The following is a 17,676-nucleotide window of genomic DNA, read 5'->3' as shown; positions in this document are numbered from 1 at the left end:
GAAATGTCCTTTAGTTCAGATGCCAAAAGAGTACCATAGCCAATACCTTCCAAAGCACATTTCCAGTTCACACCTTTGAAACGGTTCCTCTTATATCCTCCCGAGCCCCGGTGATGCCTCCAATTATTAACACAATACAGGGTGTGCAAAGTCTGCTGCAGAAAGGCAAACCCTCAAAAGCTGCGGGCCCTGATGATATTCCAGCCAACGTTTTGAAAAACTGTGCCGTGGCTCTGGCTGCTCCCTTGACGCAGCTCTTCCAACTCTCTTATGACTCGGGGAGTATCCCGGACGATTGGCGATCCGCAAATGTGACCCCAGTTCCCAAAGGGGGAGATAAAACTGATCCATCCGAATATCGCCCGATTGCGCTACTCTCCTAGTTCTCAAGACCGATGAACACGGCTTCCGTAGCGGCTTTAGTACGGAAACTCAACAGACTGGCCGAGACGACATTATCTTCCGGGATTTCCGTAAAGCCTTCGACTCTGTCTCTCATGAACTCCCAAAAAACAAGCTCCACTCCTATGGAATCCGTGGCAACACCCTGCTTTGGCTGTCCACCTACCTGGAAAATAGGCGTTTTCGAGTGGTAATTCCAGGGGCTGCGTCTGATTGGCTTCCGGCGGCCTCCGTTGTCCCCCAGGGCTCCGTACTTGGCCCCCTCTTGTTCGTCATTTTCATCAACGACATAGGGGATATCATCATTTCCCAGCTGTATATATTCGCCGACGATGTAACGCTCTCTCGGACCATCTACACCTCCAAAGATGTCAGCACCCTCCAAGATGCCAAATGCTCTGTCCTCTCCATCCATCGATCGGGCCAACCAGCCCATTCTCCCAGCTATACTCTTGGCGATACTGAGCTTAAAGCTGTCATATGACAAAAATATCTTGGGGTAACCATAACTTGCACCCTCGATTGGAAACCTCACATCTCGGCTGTCTCCTCGGCTTCGTCCGACGTCATCTCTCCCATTGCGCCTTCCAGAAAAAAAACCCTAGCCATCAAAACGTATGTCCTCCCCATTTTTGAATACTGCTCCGCGGTCTGGGGCCCTTAATGGGTCAGGGTGTGCAATAACTGGTGGCTTTACCGGGGAGTCGGGGTCCGGCTCTTGTAACCCTCAAGGGCGGTGGCACACTGGGATATGTTAGCTCTGATCAAATGGTCCTATCTTCACCTCCGACTTCGGTCAGTTAGGGGCTAGAGCATCCACTCTCTATCCCACAGCTGTGCGCGACGTAGCGGGCTGGTCGTCCCATTGTTGCGCCTTTTGTCTGGATGAGTGGCTTGCGTCGAGGGTGCGACCCATGCTGGTTTTGTCACCTGTCCGGGCTTGTGGACGCTGGCGTAGGGCATTCTAATGAGACCACCGGTGTAGTAGGCTTTTTGATTCGCTTGGAGCACCGGTATATAAATTTCTGACCACATGCTCCGCGGTCTGGTCCCCTCACACCGCCAGTGGCATGCACTCCATTGAAACCATTGAACGAAAATCCCTCCGTTTTGTTGCCAGCATCGGCTTTTCCTGGAGTACCAGCATGACTCGTGTCATGAAAAACTTCCGGTGGGACTCTCTCTCCGATCGCCGCCGTGTCAAGAGCCTCATACTAGTCAACTGTATTGTTCACCGCTCAAACGGCGCCCTCACTCCTCTTACGTCTGCCATTTCGTCTTGGCGTCGTAAACCACGAGGTACTAAATCCGCGGCCCTCATCCTCCCTGGTTTTCGCATCTCTGTTCGACGGCACTCCTTCCTCCCTTCTTCAATACGTGACTGGACCTCCCTCCCGGACTTTCTAAAGTCACTGCTGAACCCCAAACAGTTCCGTTAAGAACTTACTGTGCTCCTAGGACTTTATGATTAATTAATGTGTATTGCCTTTACCCTCCGTGGTATAATGTTCCTCTACTCCTGTACATATTTTTCCACTGTATATATTACTATCCGCTGTCTAAAAGTGATGGGTCTTTGACCTTTTGTTTTGCAATAAGCGAACTTAAGAACTCTCATTTTCACCTACAGGCAGTTAACTTTAACTTAAAACATTCGCCATAATTATATTTATTTGACGTTATAACAATGTTGTTAATGAGACACGTTTAGGGCTTACCATTTAACAACAAACCAAAAATTCAAATAGCAACAGCTAAAACCTTGAAAAACGTTTCTCGACAGATGGCGAAATTTCTAAAATCAATTTAAGGTTCATGATGGTATAATCACCACAAACAAAAAAATATTTGAATGGCAACGCTGCTGATCACGTTAACACTTTTGACTTTGAGGTCTTTATAGGAAAATGTAATAGACCTGCACCATCCCTGCCATTAATAAGTCCATTGTCATAGTAAGTAATTTGTGGTTCTGCGTCGAAATTTGTTTGGATGCACCTTTTCTTTATCGAAATTCATCCAAAGACGTTATTTCTTATTTTTCGCGGACCCTTAAGTGTTGTTTTAACAATTTATTTAAAATGGAAAAGTTAACAAGTTACAGTAACTTCGTGTGTTTGCAGATGATTTTCGTATTATCATTTTAAAAAAGCTAAATTACCCTTTAAAATAACAGCATTTTTAATCCAAATAAATATTTCGCAAATCACTGTGAAATCATCCTAATCTACGAAACCACTCTGTGCTAAATAAATTTTAGGCAATGGCACTTTATCACTAATGGCGTACAAATTATCTGCGTGAAATAAAATTAATATAAATTTACTTTACTTTAGAGATATTTACGTAAAAGGCGTTTAAAGAGCTTGAGGTTTAATATGAATCGATGACATAAACTGACCCAGAGATCAAAATAAATGCGCAAGTGCGTGATGCAACTGTTTTCAGTGATTATTAAAGTTACAATTCTTTGAAGTGATGATTTGACTAAATATATATAAAATATATCTGTATTTTGTTAAATAACAAAAATATAAATATATATTCTATGATAGTTTCATTTTTTATTTAACAAAAAAAATTATTTTTAGGTCGTTTAAGATAATAGTTAATAGGAACATTTTTATATAAACTTTTAAAGGGCATTTTGGTAAAAAAGATGAAACCATGCAAGATTTTATTAAAGAAACTAGTGAAACTTGAGGAATGAATCGAGAAAATTCTAAAAGCTAATAAAAATTGAAAAAAGAATAAAAGGTCACAAATTTTCCGTAAAATATTAATCTATGACTTTCGAACGCGTGAGCATTGAAAATGACATTAACGTACTCAATTTAAAATGTTATCTTTATGCAATATATTAAGTAATAAAAACATACCACGGCAATTAATAAAAGGTTTTCTAATTTGAATATCGGTATAAATGTCGAACGACGTGTATCTTGTTTCTTTTTACCCCTCCGGGGGGACATGGTCCCCTAGGACTGGTTTTACAATCATCGTGTCTCTGTGTGTGTATGTGTGTGTGGGTGAGTTCGCACATGATTGAGATGTGGGGCGATAGGCAGTCTTTTCACCCACGAAGTGGGGACTTCTCTTTAAGTGGGTACATTTTTAGGTCCCCACTTACAATAATAGATAAAATTAGTTAGTTAGCCCCCCTACTGTTAGTTAAAAAAATTTCAAAAAGTCCCCACTTCCGACGTGGTAGGTAACTTTGATTGAAATGAGGGGACTTCGGAATATACACTGATATCATAGATGTCGCTAGCAGTTACAATCGACCGATGTCCCCAGGCCTACGAAACCATTCTCGTTCGTCTTCTCACTGTATATCTTTGGACCCAAAAATCAATTTTAATTACATTGGCCATGGATAGCTGGGGGTAGAATATTAGATCACCACATATAAAGATGAATGTCCCCACATATAATGTCCCCTTATATAAATAAATAATGAACATTTCTACGCGTAAAACGTCAAGAATCCCATTGCCATATTTCCGGAAAATAAAGGGTGGTTGTTTGAATATTTGTTATAATGTTGTAGTAGGCGGTTTAAATAAACATCATTCGTAATTCTTAGAAGTACAGGGTGTTTATTATTTAAATTCACGAAACAATCTACAATGTTCAACTTACGTGTCTTAAACTAGGAGTACTATCTCATGGAGGTAGATTTCAAGCATCAACAGTCATATTTTTCGTACATACCGGGTGATTACTTTTATATTATCGTACAAATCTACAATATAAGGCGTTTAGAATTTGGTGTACTATCTCATTATGCCTTGACTGTTGTCGTGGGCAGTTTCAATAAATAACATTTGTATTTATATTTATGTAAATACAGGGTGATTATTTTTAGCATTGTGTACAAATCTAAAATATTCAACTTTCGTGTCTTAAACTTGAAATACTATCATATGGTGTTACTACTGCTGTCGAGGTAGATTTCAAGCAGCAAGATATTCATGTCATGGAGGTCCCCACACACAAAAATGATATCCGAGTGTAAACTTATTTTTACACCAAAATCGATGAAACAAAAGCAAACTTAAACAATAAAATTGAAAACAATACAATTAGAAATATTTACGATATAACCATAAAGATGTGTGTAAAAGTCCCAACATATCAGTTATGAAGATTGTGAAAGTCCTCACTTTACCGAAAATATTTTTCAAACACAAATTTTAAATTGGCTACGAATATCTTATTGTTTTATGTATCGTCTCTAATCGAAAGTGTGTGTTTTTAAATGTTCCGATTGTTGGATAAAATGATCATGGAGGTACGCACATGCAAAAATTTCAATCCTGTTTAAATATGATTTTCTATAATTTAATTAAAATTTATACCAAAAATATATAGGACAATCAAAATATTCTTTTAAAAACAGAACAATTATTATACAATGGAAGTTTAACAAAATTTCATTAAAGTGTGAAAAAGTCCCCACATATGGATATCTAGGACTGTGTAAGTCCCTACATCCGAAAATTAACATTTTATTTTAAATATACACACGCTCATAATTAACGCGAGAATTGAAAGAAGGCTTTGAAATTTGTCAAATTTCAACTTGTAATAATTTATAATCATTTTGGTGATACATCGAAAACATTCTTTTCGCACTTTCGATTTAAAACTTTGTAGGTCGGCTATCAACCTTAGAACGTTTTAAATAAGAATGTGTAAAATAATTTGGTCCACAGAAATACGTTGAAAAGACGGTACAAGTTCCCACATCCAAAACTAAAATATTTGAATTAATTTAAATTTATACCTAAAATAGATAGGACAATCAAAATATTCTATTAAAAACAGAACAATTATTATACAATGAAAGTTTAACAAAATTTCATTCCTACTCCAAAAATAAGCTTTGAAATGATGCTCGCGTTACAGGATTATTTAATATCAATTTTTAATTATTAACTTCTTGAAATACGGGCCTTGGTATTTTGGTATAAAGCTTAAACAACAAGTTGGCAAGCCAAAATATACCTCTCCTCGGAAGAATTGTCCCTAGTGGTATTAATTTCTCGAGATAACCCTTAAAGATATATCTCCGCAATTTAGAGTTATTTGTTAAAAATATTAACCCATTTCTATCCCGCCCGGTATAAAATTTTAATTATAATTAAAATAATTGAGACGAAACGACCAATTTTAATTTATTCAGAATATCATAAGTTAAGTAGTTACAACAGTAAGTTAGACGTACTATAACAATGCACAATTGAATTAAACCCTTTTAAAGAACAAGTTTATCAGTTAAATATAATACGAAGCAAATTTTAATGAAAGAAATATCTACAGAGGCTTTTTGGAATTACTCGCTTACGAAATACTTGCCGCATCTTTAACGCTCATTTTATTTCAACACTCGCCCTTGATGAAGATACCGTAGATATCTGGTAGTGGACGACTCGTTCACTTCCTGTTGACGTTGTGACGCATACCACATGAAAAAGACCAATGCCGTCCAATTTCCAATATCATATAATGACTCGCACACCCAAGAAATCATTGACTGCGTTAGAAATCGTAGATATCCAAATATCCACACCAAATGTATTTACAAGAAGCAAAAACCTTACCATCAACAAAGCACAGAGAGCCACTTGACAAACCGCCAGCTCTTAAAGCAATTAACGTTAAATTATCTCCTTTGAATTAACAGAACTATATATAGGTCGTTAAGAAAGTGGACCACCCACAGGGTCTACCCTTTAACCCTCTAATCTCGGCTGAACTGCGCTAAAACAAGATTTAACCTTTAAAAAATACCAGATTAGGCCTTCATAAATTCATTAATAAAAAAAGACTTTATTACCTATTATGCTTACGATGCCTGTCTTAATTTCAGTGAATCTAAGCAGCTATCGGTGGTTCTGTGGTAGAGCGCTCGACTGCCAAGCCGAATGGTCTGGGTTCGAAACCTGGGTGGCGCATTTGTTTTTAATCAATAGAGAAACGCTAAATTAGAATTTCTTCGATGCAATAATTTCAATTTCAATTCTATTTCAATTAAACCAAAATTTCCTACTCTATTAAATACGCTTCCGATAAAGCTGAAGGTCTAATTTTCAATAAGGCGTAACAAGTGTCGGTGGTTCTGTGGTAGAACGTCCGCCTGTCAATCAGGAGGTCTCGGGTTCAAATCCCGCCCGATGCGATCGCAAATTGATACTAAGACGAATACCGTGTACAACTGGTGGAAACCCTGCCATTGGACGTTGAGAGGTAGCATTACACTCAGCACTCGGTCCGTCCCAAAGTCATTAAGAAGAAGTTGGAGAGAAAACGCCCATATAAACACAACAGACTCAACATGCACAACCATCAGAACACAAGCACAACAAATTCAACACTCACAACCTACGCATAAACATTACAAAAACGTAATACACCAAACCGTTACGACGGTGAGCGAAAAAACACCATCCAAACCAAACCGCAAATGCATCCGTTAACGCTCACCGTCACCCGGTGGTTTTGCCAACCCTTTGAGAAACTGCGTACGCAGTGATTACACTTTGCACCGAAAATGCGAACGCGTTCGCAGTCCTGACAGACAGACAGACCCACAGACCCACCCACAGACAGACACGGTCGTTGTATAACCAATCCTCGCATATTCATATGGGCAACGCTCTGGTCATCATCGAACCATGGTATTAGTGTGGCCCTAGTAATCATCGAACCATGGCAATAGTGGGGCCTGGTACTAGTCGGGTCATAGTAATCCTCAGGCCCTGGTAATCGTCTAGCCTTAGTTATCATCAGATCCCTAGTAATCGTTGGGTCCTAGTAATCTTCGGGTCTTTGTAATCATCGGCCCTTAGTAATCTTCGGGCCCTAGTAATCGCCGTGTCTTAATGTATATCGGGCCCTACTGATCATTGGGCATCGTAGCGGACCGTAGATATTTTCGGAATTCCTTTTAGGCCCTTGTATTGATCTTGTTTTTTCAAGGCCCCGTTGCAGACCGAAAACATTATCTAGCTTTGAAACGGTCAGTATACACCATCTCGACTGGTCTTGGCTGGCCCGTTGAAAGACTGCCGGCAGCGATTTCCGGGTGCAGTCTTTCCGAGCTTTGGCCAAATACTAGGAGCACTGAAGAAGTTAGCTCAGAGTTTTTAGTCTTAAGCTACATAATTATTTACGTTGTCATTGGCAAAAAATAACTATCAACAGAAATTATATTGGCTAACTAGATAGTGTCATACGTATGTTTGTTATGTTACTCATGATATCAACGAATGCGCCCCTTTACCTCTTTGGAAAGTTTAATAATTAATTATCCTTGTTTAACAACTGTATTACTAAATAATCCCCGTTTAACAACTGTAATACTAAATAATCCCAGTTAAACAAATGTAACACTATATAATCCTAGTTTAACAACTGTAATTTACTAAATAGTCCCAGTTTAATTTAATTTATTACTACGTGTAGTACCCGAATTTCTTACTTAAAAAAATGTAATATTCGTAAATTTTAAAAAAGTGGCGTCTTAATCCACGTCATCCCATTGAATCTATAATAATACTATAATAAAAATGTATATTTCAAAGATTATTGGATAATCTGTATTTTTTCTTTAATCCGGTTTAATCTAACGAAAATAATAAATTGGTGTACACTTTTTCAGCTAATTGTTTCCCTCTCGGTTCCCGCTATTTATTGGTAACTTTTAATATACACCAAAACGTATTTCGTTTTCTAACTTTAATTAGTCTTTTCAGTTTACATAGAGCCACGTAGCGGTAAACATGAGAAGCTAATAAACTGCTGGATTTTCATTTGCTTAGCAGTCGCTTTGTATTTTTATTATGGTAAATCGTCCGCTTAGTAGACTTAAATAAAGCAGTTTATGAGCATCTTGCGTTTCCCGCTTCGTGGCTCTATGTAATCTGAAAGCCTAATTGTTAGGAATTTTTTTTTTTAAAAAGTTAAAACTAAGTAGCCGCAAAAACAGTTTTTATCCTAATGGTCCGACATGCGCCAAAATCCCCACTAATTGTAAAGTTGATTGTTGATATCTTGAAACGACCGTCTTGAAATCAACTTCAAAATTACAAAACCTCTACAATTGATTTTACGGTTTTGAAAATCGCAAAAACACTTCCGGAAACGCTTCCAACATCTAGAAAGTGCTTCCAAAATTTCGGAATCGCTTCGTAAAATCTCGCAATCGTTCCCGAAATCCCGGAAGCTCTTCCAAAAACTCAAAATCACGCCAAAATAAAATATAAAAGGAGCTATAGCAGCTGAAATACAACCTCGGAAGCACGTCTCCTTCCGTTGGATATTGTGTCACACCTTATAATAAAATTAGAACTTATAGACCCTGGGCCCTCCTTGAGAAATATAGTAAAGTGTCAACAAAATATAAATACACTTTGTAAAGAAAATATGACCTATAATTTATCAAATTTAAATTACGATTGCTATTATAGATTCATGCCGTCGTTATTCGGTAATTACGGTTACTAGATGGCCCGTCCAACTAGGAACTCCGGGGCCCCCCGCGGACAACGACTCGGGGGCCTATTTTTCCTTAATCATAAACTTTTCGGAGCCCCTAGTTCTCGGGGCCCACGGGGTCTGCGGGGGACGCTATTTACGCCACTGGACTCCCACGGTTGGGCCCCTAGGCAGCTATTTGGGTTTGCTTTGGGGGAAATACCGTACGGTGCTATTGAATTTTCGTTGCGTTTCGATCTCGATAGGCTTGATTGTGGATTTACCTCAATTTAGGCCTTGTTCAGTGGGCTGTTTTATCGCCACACATTTGTTTTGTAAACAATAATTAACAGCAATATCAAAAGGAATAATATGACGGAACGATTACTACAATCAATTCAATTTGTTTAAATAAAACTAAACCCCTATAAAATTCCAACCCCGTCAAAGCAGTTGATGTTTACCACGAGGGATTCTAAGTTGTTTTTCTTTACATTTTTTTCAAAAACCCTTCAACCTCCCCCCCCCCCCTCAAAAGTTTGTCTTGAGCAGGGCCTGATTTGTGTGATAAAAATGTGGATAGAAATTTACACGATGATAAAATTAACCCTTCAAATAATAAGTATCTACAACTGGTTCGGGCTTCTAATTGGCGTGAATCCCTTCTCGCGCCACGACCTAATAAAACGTATCCTCCCTGAGATAGGTAAAATGGACTTTGCCATCAGGCGTTTTTCCTATCAAGGTCGTTTAAATAAATTTTGGGCTGAGAATTGTGGTTCTCGTCGCGGGGACAGAGATTCTTCGCCGGCCTCGCCAAATATTTAAGCATGACATTTCTATTCTCCCAATAATATTTTTTTTAAATTAAACTGTCTCGGCAATGACCATATACATCATTAAATAACATGGACTGACAACTCTCCGCGAGTTAAATCGGAACAGATTATAAACTTAATTTTTGGGTCGGATTTGAGACGAAAACGAGTTTCGGTTCGTATATAATGAATAGTTTTTCGAAGATTTTCTGGTTTAAGCTTGGTGTTCACCAACATGCGTCAAAAAGCGACACTCAGCTTTAAAACGTGCAAAAGGTTTTTTCGCGCTTCATAATGTCAATTTTTTTGTCGCGCATGAAAACGTTCGCACGTTTCAAAGTTGTGTGTCGCTTTTTTACAAGCTTAAGAATCACTTTGAATCAGCCCGCGACAAACTATCATTAACTGACATCCGATGTTTATTATGTTAATATTGCATTTTGTATATACCGACTGTAATGTCTAAACTAAATGTAACAAATAAAGGGGTTTTTTTGGGGGGGGGGGGTTGCTGTTTTGAAAGGGATAAAACGGTATTTGTTTTTTACTCCGCTAGGGAGAGGTTCACGGGAGCATCGTGTCTGCACAGAAAAAGCTTAGCAGGATTCCCGTTTCTCTTCGTTTAAAATATGTATACTATATTCACACTCAACTTCGTTAGCTTAGCCGAGGTGGTAGGGTCTCGCTGATTTCTTTGCCTTCCTATGTGGGTTTTCCACCGTACTTAGCGGTAGCGCTTCGCCTTCATTATAAGTCGTGGGTTTCTTTTAATTAAGCCTAAACGATCTTAGATGTTATACTTACGTGTAAATAAGAGCTACGACTTTTAGGGGGTTTGAATTGTGATGCCGCTTGCATTGCGTGTAAAAAGCGATTTTTTTACGATCATATTAAATCGACCCTCGTGATTAAGGAAAAATGTTAACAAGCTGGAAAATCGCTGATAGGAGGGCGGAAGGGGGTGGAAGTAGACACGCCCCTATTTTTTATTTTATTTACAAATAACTACTTATCGTAGAAACAAAATCTCAACGGTTTTATGAATAGTAGGATTAAGGTTGTTAAGGTTTTTAGCGAGGTTACAGTGGCGTTATATGGGGAAAAGCAGTAGTTTTAATTTAGCCCCACCTTAGTTAAATTCGATAAATGGGAATTTAATATAACTTCAGTTACATTTTAAAATTTCGTAATGCAACAATTTATGCACAATAAACCTTTGGGCTTCTAAAAATATTTTGTTTTGTGTCATAGGACCAATAGTGTGTTTTAGGCGCAATTTTTAATGTAACCCCTCCTAGTGCTGATTTTATACTTATCTGATATACGTTGATATTTTATATGGGTTTATCCTAGGGGCAGAACACCAAGAGGGGGTAACCACTTCGATAAATATTTTACAACCGATTTCTGATTCCCAATTTCCAAATATTTCAGATATTTATTGAGTATTTCCGACATTTTTTAGTATTTCCGATATTTCTCGAGTATTTCCTATATTTCTCGAGTAGTTCTGATATGGCTCGAGTAGTTCCGATATTTTTCGAGTATTATAGATAATTCTCGATATTTCTGAATCGAAAGTGTGAAAAGTATGTTTTCGATGTATCACCAAAATGATAATAAATTATTACAAGTTGAAATTTGACAAATTTCAAAGCCTTCTTTCAATTCTCGCGTTAATTATGAGCGTGTGTATATTTAAAATAAAATGTTGATTTTCGGATGTGGGGACTTACACAGTCCTAGATATCCATATGTGGGGACATTTGCACACTTGATTTTGTTTAACTTTCATTGTATAATAATTGTTCTGTTTTTAATAGAATATTTTGATTGTCCTATCTATTTTAGGTATAAATTTTAATTAATTAAAATATTTTAGTTTTGGATGTGGGAACTTGTACAGTCTATTAGATCTTGCAGTTTTGTTATAAAATAAATATGTAAGTGCGATGCGTATATATAGTCGACAATTTCTCTGAGCTTAAGATAAATATCCCAATGCAAATCGTTCGGCTCAGGTAGATATTTGAAAAAAAGGAAAGGGAGAAGTCGAAATAAACAAAAGATCTCACTTGCGGAGCCTTTCAAGTGGCCATCACCCATTATTGCCAACCGAATTTGTGTTTCGGGTCTACTAGTTTCTGTTCTTCCAAATCGGAAAGTTTTTATTATATCATTAAGCTTAGATAGATTTAAATCAAAGTTAATAAACATGTATTTAAATATGCACTTTAAAATGCTTGGCATAATACCTTCTTTTAAGTCATGCATCGGGTCTGGTGGTAATTGCTGGGTTAAATCAAAACCTGAGATTTTCATAAGTGGACTTTCAAATCGAACTCCATAAATTGACTGTTCACTCGGAACCCTAGCGATGCTTTCCAGATGGTATAGATGACGAGCTAACGTCCTTAATTGCAAGTCGGTTTCTTTTGTTTTAGTTGAAATGTCGGTTTTTGATATCATACAAAATCTGGATATTTTGCCAGAACTAAAACACGCGTTAATTCCGGCGAGTTTGGCTAGTCCAAGGTTATCCCCAGTAAAAATTGAAACAGTGGCAGTCAAATACATGAGATGACTTTCAATAGTTATTCCATCTCGAGCCATTAAATTTAGATCAAAAATCAGTTGTTCAAAAACGTCTTTTGACTTTGCCAGAAATACCAGGTTGATATCGCTTAACTTGGAGCGGTATTTTGGGTGCAAGTTGAGGACTGAAAAATAACAACCCAGTACTTTGTGCTTGCCACGTTTAGATCCAGGTGGATTAACAATTTCAAATTCGTCTATATAAATTTGCAACTGAAGTGTATTTTCGTTAAAGTTAGGGTTTTTTTTTTATAATTTGCTTCGCGACAGTACCTTGAAGAAAATGGCCTATACATTGATGAGGTATATTTTTAAAATCTTCGTGCTTAAATAATTGATTTTCCAAAGAGTAAAGTTTCTCAATTACTTTAATAACTGGAACGTAATGAAAGTAACTTTGTTTGGCGTTGGTTAAAGTTTCCGTAAACGTGTATTGTATGGGCTCAATTAATCCATAATCAGATTTGCAAAGCGCGTTTACTTTATAGTTCGAATTTATGCTTTCGAAGGCGTTTCCGACCTCGGTATTTTTTGAAAATAATTCACTTTTTTCAATATTTAGATTTTTGGATTGTATTACACTCAATACATTTTCCTTATTCACGGAAATAATATGTTCACAAAACACCAGGATATCATTAGTTAATCCTTCAACTACGGTTCTTGGAAGATGATGCAATTCTCGATATTTCAGAATAATTTTCATTAAAGTTTCGCGAATTTCTGGAGGTTTCAAATGGCTTTCGTTTCTTGTTAGTTCTGGCTCATCCATTATTACGAGTTCACCGGAATGTTCCATATTGATTTCATTATCCTCTTCAGGTGGTATTTCCGCGGGCAGATTTCGTAACTCACCAGGTGCATTAAAAACCAATTTTTTGTGTTTATATCTTACGTGACGTAGATAAGACTTGATATTTTTAAAAGATCTTCCGCAATTTTCAAGTCCGCACACAGTACTAAAGTTTGCGTCATGAGAGTGTTTGTTTTGCATGTGAGTTAAAAGTGTAGTGAACTTCTTGGCGAAAAATGTGCATTTAACACAGCTGTATAATCCCGATGCCGCCATAACTTTTAAAAGCTAGTTTTCCTAAATTAAACTATTACAATATATCATACCATTTTTTTGGAAAATATCCTACTTAATTTTTGTAAATATTACAACTTTCTAAGGTCAACAAAAAGTACTAAAAGCCCTTTCTTTCTCGGATAAAGAGAAAACTTGAAAATAAAGCAGGGTGAAAATCGTAGTAAATTTATTGGCTATATGGTGAAAATCTTCAATGCTCGTAGGACCTGGATTTATTTCCCCCCCCCCCACACCCCCTGGGGTCCCGCTAGTAGTAGCGGGCCCAAGTCATTCTGGTTTCATTTCTCCAAGATTGTGGGAAAAACCAAATTTCTAAAATAACGTTCGCCCATGTGAATTTTAGGATCACGTGGTACAAATCCTCCTGCCGAGCCGCTGGCGAAAAAAGTGTACAGTGGAAGGCTAGCCCCAAGGTTCTTACTAGCCCTCTCCGATTGACCAAAGACTATATATATGGTTCGCTTACTAGACAGGGGTCGTCAAACAAAAAAACTACTACCACTTTCGAAACACGGAAGAAGCCTTTGGACAGCCGTTAGAGGCCCCACTAGTAGCACTGATGAAGCGCGGGAAATATTTTGACCCGTGTCTGCTATCCTATGCAAGTTGTGCCATTGAACACGCCATTCTATTTAGCAAAGCATATATATTCTTTGCCGATTGACTGTCCGTGTTTCAACTTTGAACCCCTTTTTTAAAAGAGTTGGAATTTAGACTTTCGTTGTGATGAGACCATGGAAGAAGTATAGAAGGAACGGCGGCCAGAATAGGAAAGCCTGTACCGAAAATGTTGTTGTCTTCCCCCATTTCAACCCCCTTTGGTTAGGGCACTCACTCCTTAATGCGCATTCTTCGACGCGCACCACGTCACGAAGCGGAGTCTAGTCAGCGACACTTTTTTGGGGAATTTTGCTGGGCGCGTTTATGTTGAGTTTACCCCCCTTAACCCCCATATCCTGGGACCAAAGACCCGAGCCTAGACCCCCCCACCGGTGGTTCCAGGTAGTGGCCGACTAGCGGGCGGCCAAAAGGAGGGGTCGAAAAGACCGCAAAAAAGAGTGTCTTACGTGTGTTTGTGTTGATCTTCACAAGCGCAAAGGCCTAATTGATTTACATTTTTTTAAATAGTTTTAAGTTTAGCTTATAAATAATTATCTACAATGGTAAACTACACAAAATGTTGTTACACGGGTTTTAAAAATAGCAGTAAGATTTACAAAGAACCTTATATGAAGAACGTTTCATTTTTAACATTCCGTAACCCAATATAAGAACCATTATAATTAAAAGTTCAATCAGCAATTTAATTTACCCCAAACTACCTAAGCCTTACACATGAAAAAAATATCCGTTAAAATTTTAAAAACTGTACGCAGTAGATGACCAAACAAATAAGTTGTAACTTACTAAAGAGCATTGAATACGGACATTCAGACCAATAACATAAGGTAGGATGCGCGTGAGGGTTGCGCAAACGAAACTTGATGCCCGGTAAAAGTATGGGGGGAATGAACAAATAGGGGAATTTCTAAAGGTTTTTGTGACAGGTTTTTTAACATGAGGCCGCCGTTCCTTCTCTACTTCTTCCATGATGAGACGGCCACTGAGTCAGCCAAATTTTTAAGCGACCTTTTAGGCCAAATTTAGAAAGGCCGTGCTAATGGTTTCCCGCCACATTGAATATAATAATTAATTTTTTTTTCAGTTTTACCGTAGTAACTCACGGGAGTTGACCTTCAAATTATTTTGAATTAGGTAGAAGAACAAAACTATATAAAACATTTTTAACTTGAAATGGAAGATACTAGCGTTGTTTTGTTGTTGTGTTTCGGGGAAAGCAGAAGAAAAGTGAACGTGAAAGACAATACCTACGCATCTTTTTTGGAGAAACTAAATAATGATGCTACTTTAAAAGATATCAGTGGTCCAGATTTCATTCATCAGGTATGTGTTTAAATTTTCTTATTAAAAAAATGCGTATTTAAAGGGAATAGAACCTCAGGCATTTTGGTGGATTCTTGCTAAATTTGTTATGGATATTCCATAAAGAACGCTATGAGGTATTATTCCTTTTTATTTTACGCCCAGTCTTACTTTAAACGTTAATAAAATTCTTCTTTAAACTTTCAAATTTCGGACAGGTATACGATGAAGATTTTGAAGAATATGCGGATGTTGAGCCAAATAGCATATTTGGTAATAAAACTAAAGTGAAATTCATTAGACAGGTAAAAGCAGAATAATTGTGTTATTAATTTCGTTAAATTATACATAGCATACCATGATTTACATTAAATCGTGATTTAATCAAATATAATCTTAATACACCCAAAACCTTGCCCAGAGCTATATATTTAACTTAAATTTAATCGTAATTAGTCGTTTCCAAGTTCCCAGTAATTAAGGCGACTGGCCCCATCCGGGATTAAATTAGCTAATAATATTAGTTAATTAAAACGAAACTTCATTTTAATCTTACTTCTAGTCTTAAAATTTTACTTAAATTTAGTGCTAACGAAAGATCCCGTAATTTCCTATGAAATTTTAAAATATGATATAGTAAGTTTTTAAAATTATGATGTAAATGTATTTAATTTTAATGACATCTACGAATATAAGTTTAAATATTAGCCAGTTTCTATAATGTAAAGGTTTTCTTATCTTGACCATCTCGATACTTTTGACAAGGGCATTTAGTCTTTATCTCACTTGGTCATAATGGGATTTGGTAAGAGACAACTTTTAATAACGGGCCGCTTTTTAAAAACAATTTATGGTGGTGCTGTTATTGAAACTGGCTATATGCTTTTCTAATGAAATCATCGTTTGGTCAACCTAATATCGTTCACATTGTAAATTAAGTAAGTTTTCATAAGTTGTATAATTAATTTATATTTTTAGAAAAAGCGTGTAATTGAGAATGCTGATGTTCCAGATGAAAAAAGGCAAAAGGTTTCCAGTACTACTCAAGAAATTGAAACCAATTCCAATGCAATCATTGAAAAAGATTGTAATAATGATCAGACTTGTGAGACTGTTAATGGAGAAAATGCTACTTCCTCCAGCATTAACAAAAATGCAGCTTTAATAACATGGTAGGTTTTCATGATTTGTATATTGATTGGACAGCCAGTATACGTAAGTTGATTACTATTACTGTAACTCTTAGTGCTTGCAATTTTTATTTCTTATTTGTTTCCCCATATTTGATTTTGTAAAGGTAGCATAGCAGATAAAAAGGGTTTACTCCCTCTTTATTTTATCTGACCAGATATCAGGGTTGGCAATTTTTTTATTTAAAAAAAAATCAAATAGTTTTTTTTTATTTAAATCAGATTTTTATTGATTTATTTGATTTAAATTAAAATTTCAAAGTTTTATATAATTAAGTATAATAAATTTAACTAAATCAAATATGTTTTAATTTTTAAGACTAATATGTATAATGAATTTGTTAAATTTAAGCTAATAATCATATAGAAGTTTTTATTTTTTAAAACCTATTTTGGTACTTTACAAAACAAATTCGGCAGAATCCCCAGCCACAGGTAGAATCCAATGCAACATTAGCGGGGAAATACAAGAAAGATTATGTTAAAACCTAAATTATAGCAATTGGCGAGGTTTTTTATTTAAAAAAATGCTATTTAAAAAGTGATTTAAATCAATGATTTTTTAAAATAGTGATTAAAATCAAGTTGATTTAAATCAGCCAACCCTGCCAGATATCTGCGAGCATTCACTATATATCTTAACTGCTCAAACTGATTTTTTACTTAAACATTTGACAATCAAATATTATTTAGTGGTTTTATAGCGTTGGTTCTATAGTCACTAACTAGTCTATTCTAATTTCTATAATAGCTTAAGAAAATATTTTAATTTATTATTATAGGGTTGCTGAAAATTTACCAGAGACAGTGACTACTTGCACCAGATCACAATTCATATTTACGTATACATTACCAGATTTACCAGAAATTTTAACAAACTCAGAAAAATACAATGCTCTTTGTGTTAAAGCAAAGAAATCGATGAACAAAGCACTAATAAACATTTTGTTCGGTGACGCTATCAAAAGGTTCGGCTTGTAAGTATTGTATATCATTATAATTTTTCATAGCAGGTAGACTAAGTTCCAATTAACCAATTGTCTTTCAATTATTTTTAAAGATATCCATTTCACAAACATGTCGCTGAAAAATTGGTTCTAGAATTCCCACACCTTAAGACCGAACCAGGAGATGGACATGTAAGTTTTTGACAAATACTCAGGGCTGGCAAGTTTAA

At 36.5% G+C, this 17,676-nt stretch overlaps 1 protein-coding gene and 1 long non-coding RNA gene across 2 annotated transcripts; one reads left to right on the top strand and one right to left on the bottom strand.

The window, feature by feature from the left end:
• Positions 1 to 2,624: 2,624 nt before the first annotated feature.
• LOC149931606 (uncharacterized) lies at positions 2,625 to 13,365 on the bottom strand. The gene is made up of 3 exons (XM_090158012.1): positions 12,570 to 13,365; positions 11,957 to 12,493; positions 2,625 to 2,698 (listed from the first exon to the last, which is right to left on the bottom strand). The coding sequence occupies exons 1-3, from the start codon at positions 13,363 to 13,365 to the stop codon at positions 2,625 to 2,627; spliced, it is 1,407 nt and encodes a 468-aa protein (XP_090014138.1).
• Positions 13,366 to 16,313: 2,948 nt separating this feature from the next.
• Positions 16,314 to 17,638, top strand: LOC149931605 (uncharacterized). The gene is made up of 3 exons (XR_016473594.1): positions 16,314 to 16,481; positions 17,282 to 17,341; positions 17,560 to 17,638. It is a non-coding gene; the product is annotated as an uncharacterized LOC149931605 (long non-coding RNA).
• The last annotated feature ends 38 nt before the right edge of the window (positions 17,639 to 17,676 follow it).

The sequence above is a fragment of the Leiobunum rupestre genome, chromosome 9 (genome assembly GCF_980474605.1).
Source record: "Leiobunum rupestre chromosome 9, qqLeiRupe1.1.hap1, whole genome shotgun sequence".
Classification (NCBI taxonomy): Eukaryota; Metazoa; Arthropoda; class Arachnida; order Opiliones; family Sclerosomatidae; genus Leiobunum; species Leiobunum rupestre.
This window is presented reverse-complemented; position numbering and strand designations above follow the sequence as displayed.